This window comes from Ambystoma mexicanum, chromosome 6p (genome assembly GCF_040938575.1).
Source record: "Ambystoma mexicanum isolate Mex_15411 chromosome 6p, UKY_AmexF1_1, whole genome shotgun sequence".
Classification (NCBI taxonomy): domain Eukaryota; kingdom Metazoa; phylum Chordata; class Amphibia; order Caudata; family Ambystomatidae; genus Ambystoma; species Ambystoma mexicanum.
In genome coordinates, this window is record NC_090935.1 from 71,209,812 (window position 1) to 71,223,526 (window position 13,715).

General features: G+C 59.6%; 1 protein-coding gene across 1 annotated transcript in view; it reads left to right on the forward strand.

Annotated features, from left to right (window-relative positions):
- Positions 1-659: 659 nt before the first annotated feature.
- LOC138510876 (long-chain-fatty-acid--CoA ligase ACSBG2-like) overlaps positions 660-13,715 on the forward strand; it is a 366,119-nt gene continuing 353,063 nt past the window's right edge. The window contains exon 1 of the mRNA XM_069626532.1: positions 660-771. Within this exon, the coding sequence (XP_069482633.1) occupies positions 762-771 (10 nt within the window). The 5' untranslated portion in view covers positions 660-761. The remainder of the gene's footprint in view (positions 772-13,715) is intronic.

Below are 13,715 nucleotides of genomic sequence, written 5' to 3' on the forward strand. Positions count from 1 at the left end.
CAAGCAGGCACCTGCTGGGAGCACATTTTCCAGAAACAGGACCTTGTAGGCCTTGCCTCTGTGAAACACAAGGACATGTAGATGTGACAGCCGGGGTGGAGCCCCGTGACAGGTGACAGCCGGGGTCGAGGCGCGGCTGTCACCTGTCATGATCTGTGCATGGCCCTGCACCTGTTCCAAATTGATGCAGGAGACCGAGCCTCATTTCTGTACATTTAAAAGTGCATCCCATTTGCGAATTTGGGGTGTCCTTTTGCATGTGTAGAAAGGCCCCGTATATGACAGAATGCCGCTGCAGGTGCCTTTTGTGAATTATTCTGCTCCTCTTTTTGCCGAAAGTGATGAGATGCCCCCCCACATCTCATATACTTGAGCCCCAAAACGTTTTGAGTATTTGGCCCACTGTGTATCGATGCAGCAATATTACTTTTAGTTTCAGTGTTTTTTTTAAAGCACATAAACATATTATGAAAGTGATTGGTTTCAATAAATCACGAGAGTCTCAGAAACAAACTGGCTGCTGGCAGGGTTCAGTGTCATGTGAGTAGGTACACTACATACACATGAAAGTCTTCTGCGCAAACATCCTTAAGTTCGCTGAGAAGTGCAAACAGAGGCCCTAAAGTACTCGCAGGACAGATGACTCGGGAGAGTTTAAAGCTGGCTTTGTGTCATCACAAAGTGTGGAGCTGAAGGCTGCAGTACCTCTGACGTGGCAATTGGCTTGCCCCTGACCACTAGTCCAGGCCACCGGCTGAAGCATGCATCCAGGTAGGATCTATGGCGGGTTCAGTAGCCCCCCTCACATTCTGTAGGAGGGATGGTGTGTATGGGCTGGTCTTCAATAACAACTCGAAGTAGCTTTGTGTTTTTTTAATTGTAATTATTGAGAATGTATAGAACAAATCTCAACAAAATGTATAAGATCCCTGCTTAAAACTATACCAACAAACAGGAATGGCTTTCTAAACCTTTAACATGTATTAAATCGGTTTAAATCCAGAAGGGGAATTGTGTGACACAATATGGGATAGAAAGGCTTAACAACAGGGCTTTTTGCTAGCACTATTACTTATTAATGTATACAACACCATTAATGGCACATACCTGGGTATGGTTCGAATGTTTCCCCCTGAAGTGGGACCATAGTCCTTTAGATGCCTTTCTATAAAAGTGTTGTTTTCAAATTACCCCTTTTAGGATTCCGATAACCCTAAAAACCCTGTATGATTTATACAAATTAACTTTTGAACTCTTGAGATACAAATACAATATTCTAAACATATCTGCTTGTCTGTAGCCAGAATCCCTTGCAACTTTACTTGGAACCAGAATACTGTTCTATTGAAGTGGTGGAGAACTGTTCCTAATGTTGGCACTCTGTATATATATATATATATATATATATATATATATATATATATATATATATATATATATATATATTTATTTTTTTTAATTTTTTTATTTTATTGTAAAACTGCAGTTCAATACGTGTATCAAAGTTTTGTTACATAGCACTAACTCAAGAATTTAGCTAAAGTGCTCCATTCAAAGCTAAATTGGACTACTCGGCTCCCCGCAGTTAGTAAGGACAGAGCTCTTTTTCTTTTTCTTTTTCTCTTTAAGTTTTGTCCATCATTCCTCACACATAAATAAAGTCTTGGTTCACTTCTTCAGGTTTGGTCTGTGCTCAGTATCGCATCTAGGAAGTTGATTATGCTGCATGTGAGCTTAATATTTCTCCCAGCAGAGACAGTTTCCCACCACTCATCTGCATCGTACAGGATGGGTTTATAAGAGAGCAGGTGTAACTCTCGGGGAATGGTAAGCTGAGTGCAAGCTGTTATTAAATGTTTTAGTGTCTCCACTTCACCTGAGTTGCAAAATCTGCATTTATTTGAAGAAATGGTTTTATTACATGGCCACGGTAGTGGCCATGTAGTTATGGTTAAGTTGCTGTTTCCATAGGAAGAGCTCTTTTTGGGTGGCTTATAACTTCGCTCTCCCTGGACGGATCCTCAACAAACTTTGCAAAAAAAGTAGTTGGGTCACTCTGAATTTGTTTGCAAAGTTTGGTGAGGATTCGTCCAGGGGGGGCAAAGTTTTAGGGGGGTCCCAAAACTTTTTTTTTTTCCCATAGACATAATGGGAAAAAACTTTGCTCACGCCTACAGCCCAAACCGCTGGACGGATTTACACCAAATTAGCGGCAGGAGCGGCGGCTTGGTCCTGAAAGCGTGCTTTGCTTTATTTGGTGTAAATCCGTCCAGTAGTTTTTAAAAAAATGACAAAAATGTAAGTGAAAAAAATTAGTGATATCTGTGTTCGGTTCGCGGACACACTTCCCTTTTCGCTCCGCGGACAGGACGGTGATTGGGCCAGCAGCTTGCGTGATGTCCGCGGACATCTGACGTGCTCTCTCATTGGATGCGTGGAAGCGTGCAGTGCGTCTGGCTTCAGAGACGCCCGCCATCTTTGTTCCTCGCATAAGAGGCTTTGTATCGCGCCTGCACAGTAAGTCCCCCACCCCCGCTCATGCCCGTGTCTGTCTCCTGTTCCTCCCACCTCTTGCCCCGTGTGTATATCTCCCTTACGCCCACCCCCGCTCATGCCCTGCTCGTCTCTCCCAACCGCCCACCACCCCGCTCTTGCCCCGTGTGTCTCTCCCCACCCGCCGCCCGCTCATGTCCGTGTTGTCTCTCCCCACCCGCCGCCCGCTCATGTCCGTGTTGTCTCTTCCCACCCGCCGCCGGCTCATATCCGTATGTCTCTCACCACCTGCCGCCCACCCCCCGCTCATGCCCCGTGTGTCTCTCCCCCTCCCGCCCACCCCCCGCTCATGCCTCGTGTGTCTCTCCCCCTCCCGCCCACCCCCCGCTCATGCCTCATGTGTCTGTCTCCCTCCCCCCACCCCCGCTCTTGCCCCATGTGTCTGTCTCCCTCCCCCCACCCCCGCTCTTGCCCCGTGTGTCTTTCCCCCTCCCGCCCACCCCCGCTCTTGCCCCGTGTGTCTTTCCCCCTCCCGCCCACCCCCCACTCTTGCCCCGTGTGTCTTTCCCCCTCCCGCCCACCCCCCGCTCTTGCCCCGTGTGTCTTTCCCCCTCCCGCCCACCCCCGCTCTTTCCCCCTCCCGCCCACCCCCGCTCATGCCCCGTGTCTGTCTCCTGTTCCCCACCACCCCCCGCTCCTGCCCCGTGTCTCTCTGTTGTTCCCCCCACCCCCTGCTCATGCCCCGTGTCTCTCTCCTGTTGCCCCCCACCGCCCGCTAATGCCCCGTGTCTGTCTCCTGTTGCCCTCCACCCCCCGCTCCTGCCCTGTGTCTCTCTGTTGTTCCCCCACCCCCCGCTCCTGCCCCGTGTCTGTCTCCTGTTACCCCCCACCCCCCGCTCCTGCCCCGTGTCTCTCTGTTGTTCCCCCCACCCCCCGCTCATGCCCCGTGTCTGTCTCCTGTTCCCCACACCCCCTGCTCATGCCCCGTGTCTGTTTCCTGTACCCCCCACCGCCCGCTCATGTCCCGTGTCTGTCTCCTGTTGCCCTCCACCCCCCGCTCCTGCCCCGTGTTTCTCTGTTGTTCCCCCCACCCCCGCTCATGCCCCGTGTCTCTCTCCTGTTGCCCCCCACCCCCGCTCATGCCCCGTGTCTGTCTCCTGTACCCCCCACCGACCGCTCATGCCCCGTGTCTGTCTCCTGTTGCCCCCCACCCCCCTCTCATGCCCCGTGTCTGTCTCCTGTTCTCCCCACCCCCCGCTCATGCCCCGTGTCTGTCTCCTGTTGCCCTCACCCCCCGCTCCTGCCCCGTGTCTGTCTCCTGTTGCCCCCCACCCCCCGCTCCTGCCCCGTGTCTCTCTCCTGTTGCCCCCACCCCCCGCTCATACCCCGTGTCTGTCTCTTTTGTTCCCCCCACCCCCTGCTCATGCCCCGTGTCTCTCGCCTGTTGCCCCCCACCCCCTGCTCATGCCCCGTGTCTGTCTCCTGTACCCCCCCGCTCATGCTCGTGTCTGCCTCCTGTACCCCCCACCCCCCCGCTCATGCCCCGTGTCAGTCTCCTGTTGCCCCCCCTGCTCATGCCCCGTGTCTGTCTCCTGTACCCCCCCATCCCCCGCTCATGCCCCGTGTCTGTCTCCTGTACCCCCCCACCCTCCCGCTCATGGCCCATGTCTGTCTCCTGTTGCCCCCCCTGCTCATGCCCTGTGTCTGTCTCCTGTTCCCCCCACCCGCTCATGTCCCGTGTCTCTCTCCTGTTGCCCCCACCCCCCGCTCATGCCCCGTGTCTGTCTCCTGTGCCCCCCACCACCCGCTCATGCCCCGTGTCTCTCTTCTGTTGCCCCCCACCCCCTGCTCATGCCCCGTGTCTGTCTCCTGTACCCCCTCCCACACCCCGCTCATGCCCCATGTCTCTCTCCTGTTGCCCCCCACTACCCCGCTCATGCCCTGTGTTTGTCTTCTGTACCCCCCACCCCCGCTCATGCCCCGTGTCTGTCTCCTGTTCCCCCCACCCCCCGCTCATGCCCCATGTCTGTCTCCTCTTGCTCCCACCCATGCCCGTGTCTGTCTCCTGTACTCCCCCACTCCGCGCTCATGCCCGTGTCTGTCTCCTGTTGCCCACCACACCCCCGCTCATGCCCCGTGTCTGTCTCCTGTTGCCCCCCACCCCCTCGCTCATGCCCCGTGTCTGTCTCCTGTTCCTTCCACCCCCGCTCATGCCCTGTGTCTGTCTCTTGTTGCCCCCCACCCCCCGCTCATGCCCCGTGTCTGTCTCCTGTTCTCCCCACCCCCGCTCATGCTCCGTGTCTTTCTCCTGTTCCCCCCACCCCCCGCTCATGCCCCGTGTCTGTCTCCTGTTGCACCCCACCCATCGTTCATGCCCCGTGTATGTTTCCTGTTGCCCCCCACCCCCTGCTCATGCCCCGTGTCTGTCTCCTGTTGCCTCCCACCCCCCGCTCATGCCCTGTGTCTGTCTCCTGTTGCCCCCCACCCCCTGCTCATGCCCCGTGTCTGTCTCTGTTGTTCCCCCCACCCCCGCTCATGCCCCGTGTCTGTCTCCTGTTGCCCCCCACCCCCCGCTCATGCCCCGTGTCTCTCTCCTGTTGCCCCTCACCCCCCGCTCATGCCCCGTGTCTGTCCCCTGTACCCCCCGACCCTCGCTCTTGCCCCGTGTGTCTGTCTCCCTCCCGCCCACCCCCGCTCTTGCCCTGTGTGTCTGTCTCCCTCCCGTCCACCCCCACTCTTGCCCCGTGTGTCTGTCTCCCTCCCGCCCACCCCCGCTCTTGCCCCGTGTGCCTGTCTCCCTCCCGCCCACCCCCGCTCTTGCCCCCTGTGTCTGTCTCCCTCCCGCCCACCCCCGCTCTTGTCCCGTGTGTCTGTCTCCCTCCTGCCCACCCCCGCTCTTGCCCCGTGTGTCTGTCTCCCTCCCTCCCACCCCGCTCTTGCCCCGTGTGTCTGTCGACCTCCCTCCCACCCCTGCTCTTGCCCCGTGTGTCTGTCTCCCGCCCACCCCCGCTCTTGCCCCGTGTGTCTGTCTCCATCCCGCCCACCCCCGCTCTTGCCCCGTGTGTCTGTCCCCCTCCCGCCCACCCCCGCTCTTGCCCTGTGTGTCTTTCCCCCTCCCGCCCACCCCCGCTCTTGCCCCGTGTGTCTTTCCCCCTCCCGCCCACCCCCGCTCTTGCCCCGTGTGTCTTTCCCCCTCCCACCCACCCCCGCTCTTGGCCCGTGTGTTTTTCCCCCTCCCGCCCACCCCCGCTCTTGGCCCGTGTGTCTTTCCCCCTCCCACCCACCTCCGCTCTTTACCCGTGTCTCTTTCCCCCTCCCGCCCACCCCCGTTCTTGGCCTGTGTCTCGTTCCCCCTCCCGCCCGCCCCTGCTCTTGGCCCGTGTCGCTTGCCCCCTCCCGCCCACCCCCGCTCTTTGGCCCGTGTCCCTTGCCCCCTCCTGCCCACCCCCGCTCTTTGCCCCGTGTCTCTTGCCCCTTCCCGCCCACCCCCGCTCTTGGCCCCGTGTCTCTTGCCCCCTCCCGCCCACCCCCGCTCTTGGCCCCGTGTCTCTTGCCCCCTCCCGCCCTTGGCCCCGTGTCTCTTGCCCCCTCCCGCCCACCCCCGCTCTTGGCCCCGTGTCTCTTGCCCCCTCCCGTCCACCCCCGCTCTTGGCCCCGTGTCTCTTGCCCCCTACCGCCCACCCCCGCTCTTGGCCCCGTGTCTCTTGCCCCCTCCCGCCCTCCCCCGCTCTTGGCCCCGTGTCTCTTGCCCCCTCCTGCCCACCCCGCTCTTGGCCCCATGTCTCTTGCCCCCTCCCGCCCACCCCCGCTCTTGGCCCCGTGTCTCTTGCCCCCTCCCGCCCACCCCTGCTCTTGGCCCTGTGACTCTTGCCCCCTCCCGCCCACCCCCGCTCTTGGCCCCGTGTCTCTTGCCCCCTCCCACCCAACCCCGCTCTTGGCCGTGTGTCTCTTGCCCCCTCCCGCCCACCCCCGCTCTTGGCCCCGTGTCTCTTGCCCCCTCGCCCACCCCCGCTCTTGTCCCCGTGTCTCATGCCCCCTCCCGCCCACCCCCGCTCTTTCCCCCTCCCGCCCACCCCGGCTCATGCCCCGTGTCTGTCTCCTGTTCCCCCCCACCCCCCGCTCCTGCCCCGTGTCTCTCTGTTGTTCCCCCCACCCCCTGCTCATGCCCCGTGTCTCTCTCCTGTTGCCCCCCACCGCCCGCTCATGCCCCGTGTCTGTCTCCTGTTGCTCTCCACCCCCCGCTCCTGCCCCGTGTCTCTCTGTTGTTCCCCCACCCCCCGCTCCTGCCCCGTGTCTGTCTCCTGTTGCCCCCCACACCCCGCTCCTGCCCCGTGTCTCTCTGTTGTTCCCCCCACCCCCCGCTCATGCCCCGTGTCTGTCTCCTGTTCCCCACACCCCCTGCTCATGCCCCGTGTCTGTTTCCTGTACCCCCCACCGCCCGCTCATGTCCCGTGTCTGTTTCCTGTTGCCCTCCACCCCCCGCTCCTGCCCCGTGTCTCTCTGTTGTTCCCCCCACCCCCGCTCATGCCCCGTGTCTCTCTCCTGTTGCCCCCCACCCCCGCTCATGCCCCGTGTCTGTCTCCTGTACCCCCCACCGACCGCTCATGCCCCGTGTCTGTCTCCTTTTGCCCCCCACCCCCCTCTCATGCCCCGTGTCTGTCTCCTGTTCTCCCCACCCCCCGCTCATGCCCCGTGTCTGTCTCCTGTTGCCCTCACCCCCCGCTCCTGCCCCGTGTCTGTCTCCTGTTGCCCCCCACCCCCCGCTCCTGCCCCGTGTCTCTCTCCTGTTGCCCCCCAGCCCCTGCTCATGCCCCGTGTCTGTCTCCTGTACCCCCCCGCTCATGCTCGTGTCTGCCTCCTGTACCCCCCACCCCCCCGCTCATGCCCCGTGTCAGTCTCCTGTTGCCACCCCTGCTCATGCCCCGTGTCTGTCTCCTGTACCCCCCCATCCCCCGCTCATGCCCCGTGTCTGTCTCCTGTACCCCCCCACCCCCCCGCTCATGGCCCATGTCTGTCTCCTGTTGCCCCCCCTGCTCATGCCCTGTGTCTGTCTCCTGTTCCCCCCACCCGCTCATGTCCCGTGTCTCTCTCCTGTTGCCCCCACACCCCGCTCATGCCCCGTGTCTGTCTCCTGTACCCCCCACCCCCCGCTCATGCCCCGTGTCTCTCTTCTGTTGCCCCCCACCCCCTGCTCATGCCCCGTGTCTGTCTCCTGTACCCCCTCCCACACCCCGCTCATGCCCCATGTCTCTCTCCTGTTGCCCCCCACTACCCCGCTCATGCCCCGTGTTTGTCTTCTGTACCCCCCACCCCCGCTCATGCCCCGTGTCTGTCTCCTGTTCCCCCCACCCCCCGCTCATGCCCCATGTCTGTCTCCTCTTGCTCCCACCCATGCCCGTGTCTGTCTCCTGTACTCCCCCACTCCGCGCTCATGCCCGTGTCTGTCTCCTGTTGCCCACCACACCCCCGCTCATGCCCCGTGTCTGTCTCCTGTTGCCCCCCACCCCCTCGCTCATGCCCCGTGTCTGTCTCCTGTTCCTCCCACCCCCGCTCATGCCCTGTGTCTGTCTCTTGTTGCCCCCCACCCCCCGCTCATGCCCCGTGTCTGTCTCCTGTTCTCCCCACCCCCGCTCATGCTCCGTGTCTTTCTCCTGTTCCCCCCACCCCCCGCTCATGCCCCGTGTCTGTCTCCTGTTGCCCCCCACCCACCGCTCATGCCCCGTGTCTGTCTCCTGTTGCCCCCCACCCCCTGCTCATGCCCCGTTTCTGTCTCCTGTTGCCTCCCACCCCCCGCTCATGCCCTGTGTCTGTCTCCTGTTGCCCCCCACCCCCTGCTCATGCCCCGTGTCTGTCTCTGTTGTTCCCCCCACCCCCGCTCATGCCCCGTGTCTGTCTCCTGTTGCCCCCCATGCCCCGCTCATGCCCCGTGTCTCTCTCCTGTTGCCCCTCACCCCCCGCTCATGCCCCGTGTCTGTCCCCTGTACCCCCGACCCTCGCTCTTGCCCCGTGTGTCTGTCTCCCTCCCGCCCACCCCCGCTCTTGCCCCGTGTGTCTGTCTCCCTCCCGTCCACCCCCACTCTTGCCCCGTGTGTCTGTCTCCCTCCCGCCCACCCCCGCTCTTGCCCCGTGTATCTGTCTCCCTCCCGCCCACCCCCGCTCTTGCCCCGTGTGTCTGTCTCCCTCCCGCCCACCCCCGCTCTTGTCCCGTGTGTCTGTCTCCCTCCTGCCCACCCCCGCTCTTGCCCCGTGTGTCTTTCTCCCTCCCTCCCACCCCCGCTCTTGCCCCGTGTGTCTGTCTCCCTCCCTCCCACCCCTGCTCTTGCCCCGTGTGTCTGTCTCCCGCCCACCTCCGCTCTTGCCCCGTGTGTCTGTCTCCATCCCGCCCACCCCCGCTCTTGCCCCGTGTGTCTGTCCCCCTCCCGCCCACCCAAGCTCTTGCCCCGTGTGTCTTTCCCCCTCCCGCCCACCCCCGCTCTTGCCCTGTGGTCTTTCCCCCTCCCGCCCACCCCCGCTCTTGCCCCGTGTGTCTTTCCCCCTCCCGCCCAACCCCGCTCTTGACCCGTGTCTCTTTCCCCCTCCCGCCCACCCCCGTTCTTGGCCTGTGTCTCGTTCCCCCTCCCGCCCACCCCCGTTCTTGGCCTGTGTCTCGTTCCCCCTCCCGCCCGCCCCTGCTCTTGGCCCGTGTCTCTTGCCCCCTCCCGCCCACCCCCGCTCTTTGCCCCGTGTCCCTTGCCCCCTCCTGCCCACCCCCGCTCTTTGCCCCGTGTCTCTTGCCCCTTCCCGCCCACCCCGCTCTTGGCCCAGTGTCTCTTGCCCCCTCCTGCCCACCCCCGCTCTTGGCCCCGTGTCTCTTGCCCCCTCCCGCCCTTGGCCCCGTGTCTCTTGCCCCCTCCCGCCCACCCCCGCTCTTGGCCCCGTGTCTCTTGCCACCTCCCGCCCACCCCCGCTCTTGGCCCTGTGTCTCTTGCCCCCTACCGCCCACCCCCGCTCTTGGCCCCGTGTCTCTTGCCCCCTCACGCCCTCCCCCGCTCTTGGCCCCGTGTCTCTTGCCCCCTCCTGCCCACCCCCGCTCTTGGCCCCATGTCTCTTGCCCCCTCCCGCCCACCCCCGCTCTTGGCCCCGTGTCTCTTGCCCCCTCCCGCCCACCCCCGCTCTTGGCCCTGTGTCTCTTGCCCCCTCCCGCCCACCCCGCTCTTGGCCCCGTGTCTCTTGCCCCCTCCCACCCACCCCCGCTCTTGGCCGTGTGTCTCTTGCCCCCTCCCGCCCACCCCCGCTCTTGGCCCCGTGTCTCTTGCCCCCTCGCCCACCCCCGCTCTTGTCCCCGTGTCTCATGCCCCCTCCCGCCCACCCCCGCTCTTGGCCCCGTGTCTCTTGCCCCCTCCCGCCCACCCCCGCTCTTGGCCCTGTGTCTCTTGCCCCCTCCTGCCCACCCCCGCTCTTGGCCCTGTGTCTCTTGCCCCCTCCCACCCACCCCCGCTCTTCGCCCCATGTCTCTTGCCCCCTCCCGCCCACCCCCGCTCTTGGCCCCGTGTCTCTTGCCCCCTCCCACCCACCCCCGCTCTTGCCCCGTGTGTCTCTCTCCCTCCCGCCCACCGCTCATGCCCCGTGTGTCTCTCTCCCTCCCCCCACCCCCGCTCATGCCCCGTGTGTCTCTCCCCTTCCCCACCCCCGCTCATGCCGTGTCTGTCTCCTGTTCCCCCCACCCCCCGCTCATGCCCCGTGTCTCTCTCCTGTTGCCCCCCACCCCCCGCTCATGCCCTGTGTCTGTCTCCTGTACCCCCCACCCCCGCTCATGCTCATGTCTGTCTCCTGTACCCCCCCGCTCATGCCCCATGTCTGTCTCCTGTTGCCCCCACCCGCTCATGTCCCGTGTCTCTCTCCTGTTGCCCCCCACCCCCCGCTCATGCCCCATGTCTGTCTCCTGTACCCCCCCACCCCCCCGCTCATGTCCCGTGTCTCTCTCCTGTTGCCCCCCACACCCCCCGCTCATGCCCCGTGTCTGTCTCCTGTAACCCCCCACTCATGCCCCATGTCTCTCTCCTGTTGCCCCCACTACCCCGCTCATGCCCCATGTCTGTCTTCTGTACCCCCCACCTCCCGCTCATGCCCCGTGTCTGTTTCCTGTTCCCCCACCCCCTGCTCATGCCCCGTGTCTGTCTCCTCTTGCTCCCACCCATGCCCCGTGTCTGTCTCCTGTTGCCCCCCACCCCCTGCTCATGCCCCGTGTCTGTCTTCTGTTGCCCCCCACCCCCCACTCATGCCCCGTGTCTCCCTCGTGTTCCCCCCACCCCTGCTCATGCCCCGTGTTTCCCTCGTGTTACCCCCCGCCCCCCGCTCATGCTCCGTGTCTCCCTCGTGTCCCCCCCACCCCCTGCTCATGCCCCTTGTCTCTCTCCTTTCCTCCCCACCCCCGCTCATGTCCCGTATGTGCCCTGCACCCCCCCGCTATTGCCCTGTGTCTCCCTCGTGTTCCTCCCCAACCCCTGCTCATACCCCGTGTCTCCCTCATGTTCCTCCCCACCCGCTGCTCATGCCCCGTGTCTCTCTCGTGTTCCCCCCACCACCGCTCATGCCCTGTGTTTCCTTCCTTTTCCCCCCCACCCCCTGCTCATGCCCCGTTTGTACCCTGTTCCCTCTCACCCCCCGCTCATGCCCATGTGTCTCCCCTGTGCCCCCCCAACCCCGCTCATGCGCCGTTGTGTTCTTTATACACCCCGCCTTCCCTTTCCATGGTGGCCATCTTGGTAAAAGATTTTCCTTCCTACACCGAGACGCCGCAGGCGTCCCGGCATAGGAAGGAAAATCTTTTTGTTTTTTTTTACCACCCGGCATTCCCACTTTGAGGACATAAGATGTTAGTGGTCTTCATCTATTGAAAAGGATGTTATGGTCACGTTGTACTAATAAAAAACTTTAAAATTTAGTAAAAAAAAATGTTACAGGGACGTTATGGTTAAGTTGCACTAATAAAAACCTATGAAATTCAATGAAAAAACTTTGTTAAAGGGACGTTATGGTTAAGTTGCGCTACTAAAAACCTATGAAATTCAGGGAAAAAACTTTGTTAAAGGGACATTATGGTAAAGTTGCGCTACTAAAAACCTATGAAATTCAGTGAAAAAACTTTGTCAAAGGAACGTTATGGTTCCAAGTAAAACCGAAAAACCCTTGAAATTCGCCAGTTATGGTAAGCTAAGCAACCATAACTCGCGCCACCACCGTGCACTGCTAAGACTAACACCCAGGACATCAAAGATGACATCACAAATGTCGCAGGGATAGAGACGTGCAGAGGAGCAGCAGGAAAGTCAGTGGCAGAGGTAAGTATGGATGGTAGGGGGTGGAGGAAGGGGGCATAGTGGACAGGGGTTGATGTGCGTGATTAATTCATCAAGAGCATGCCAAATTTGTGATTTTAGCAATCAGCATTTTCATATACAAAATAATCATGTACATCCGAGTAGGGGCTACGGTGGGGATGGGTGATTCCAATTCTCTAAGAATGGAGAATATCTCTTTGGTGTTGGACCCAGCATTAGCAATGCGAGAATACTAGGAGTTGGCTTTGTGTGCTACAACTGCCGATTTTTAGGTTTTGGTGGTTAAAGCTAGAGCACTGACAATAATATTGTAAGGATTCTTTTTGTGTAAGTGTTCTAGGGCTCTTTTCTTGCGACGTAGGGTCGCAAGTTCTTCATCAAACCAAGGCTTGGCAGGTTTGTGCTTTTTAAAAATATTAGAGACAAGGCGAGCAAGGGTATGTATCGTGTGTTGTAGACAAGAATGAACAAGATTGCAAATGTCCTTAGAGTTGGTATTGGATGGGTCATGCTTCATGAGTGCAGCTGTTAGCAGAGGGTTGAGGCTGTTGAGTATGAGTTTGCAGTTATTTCTGACTAATATGGGGTTTGGTGTGTAGGATGGCGACGTCTGAGTTTTAATGATGCGAGGGTCAACGCTAATCGGGAAGTGATAAGACCAAGGTACTTCGGCGATGGATTCAATGTTAATGGTGGCGTTTGCTGTGAGAATCCAGTCAAGTATTCTGCCTTTGTTGTGCATGGGTGTATTAATGTGTTGGCTGAAATGCATGTCTTGAAGGGCTGAGGTTAGCATGGCAGCTTTAAAATATTCTGAGTCATTGAAGCGAGGTTGATATCGCCCAAGATAAAGGCATGTTGTAAGTGGCTTCAGTAGGGGTGTAATAAGCAGTGGAATGTCAAGTTCTGATCGGTTGGCGTTGTTAGGTTGATGATAAATCAAAAGGAAGTTGTAAGTCGGTTTGGGGTTGGTGGTCAGCTTCATGAGTAGGATTTCATATCCTGCAATGGTCGGGGTGGGACAAGGTCTAATTTGCAATGAATTTTGTTATGAGTGCTACTTCTCCGCCTATAGCGTCCAGGCGGGCCGCCCTAAGGATGGTGTAGTTGGGTCAGACATCGAGTGCAAGGGTAGGGCATGAAGCTGGGTGTAACCAGCATATGGAAATGGCTAGAAGGTCTAGCTGGTGTTCTAGTATCAGGTTGTGGATATTGATTGCAAGTGCTCTGAAGGAGCGGGTGTTGATTAATGAGCATTTAAGGCTTTTTAGTGGGTCAGGTAGAAGTGAGTGGGTGTCAGCGTGATGTGGTGAAACTGTTATGTCCCCAGGTTACACGGTTGATGGGTCATGGGCTATCTGTGGACATCTTGATACTTCAGGCCAGGAGAGGCATAGTGGAAGTGGGGGGAGCTGCACGGGGACTAGGATGGTGCCTTAGGTGGGTGCAAATGGAAAGTCTGGCTAATCTGGGTGAGCCTGAAGAGGGGAGTGTGACGGGGGTGTGAAAGGTTTTTTTCTTGCTCTGAGACGGGCGCAGCAGGTTCTCCCTAGGTATGCTATTGGTTTCGAGTGTAGTCTATGCTCGGGGTGGGGAGCATAAGGTGCATGGTAGCACGCACAGAGTAACCTCCATTTTTGTTCACAACCAGGGCTGTATGGGGTCTGTGTGTGTGATTGGTACTATGGCACAGATACCTGTGTTGGGACTGGTATTGGGTCTGGTGCTGCTGTACCAGGGACATTTGGTGGATGGCGTTTGTCTTGCTATCAGTAAGAACAGGTTGATGCTGGTTAAGAGTGGGTGAGTCCCTGATGTGGTTTGATGAAATTGCAACCGGTTTGGCAGTGCTTTTGCTTTCTGTTGGTAAACCTGCTCGGTCTAAGTGTGTTTGTGAGGGCA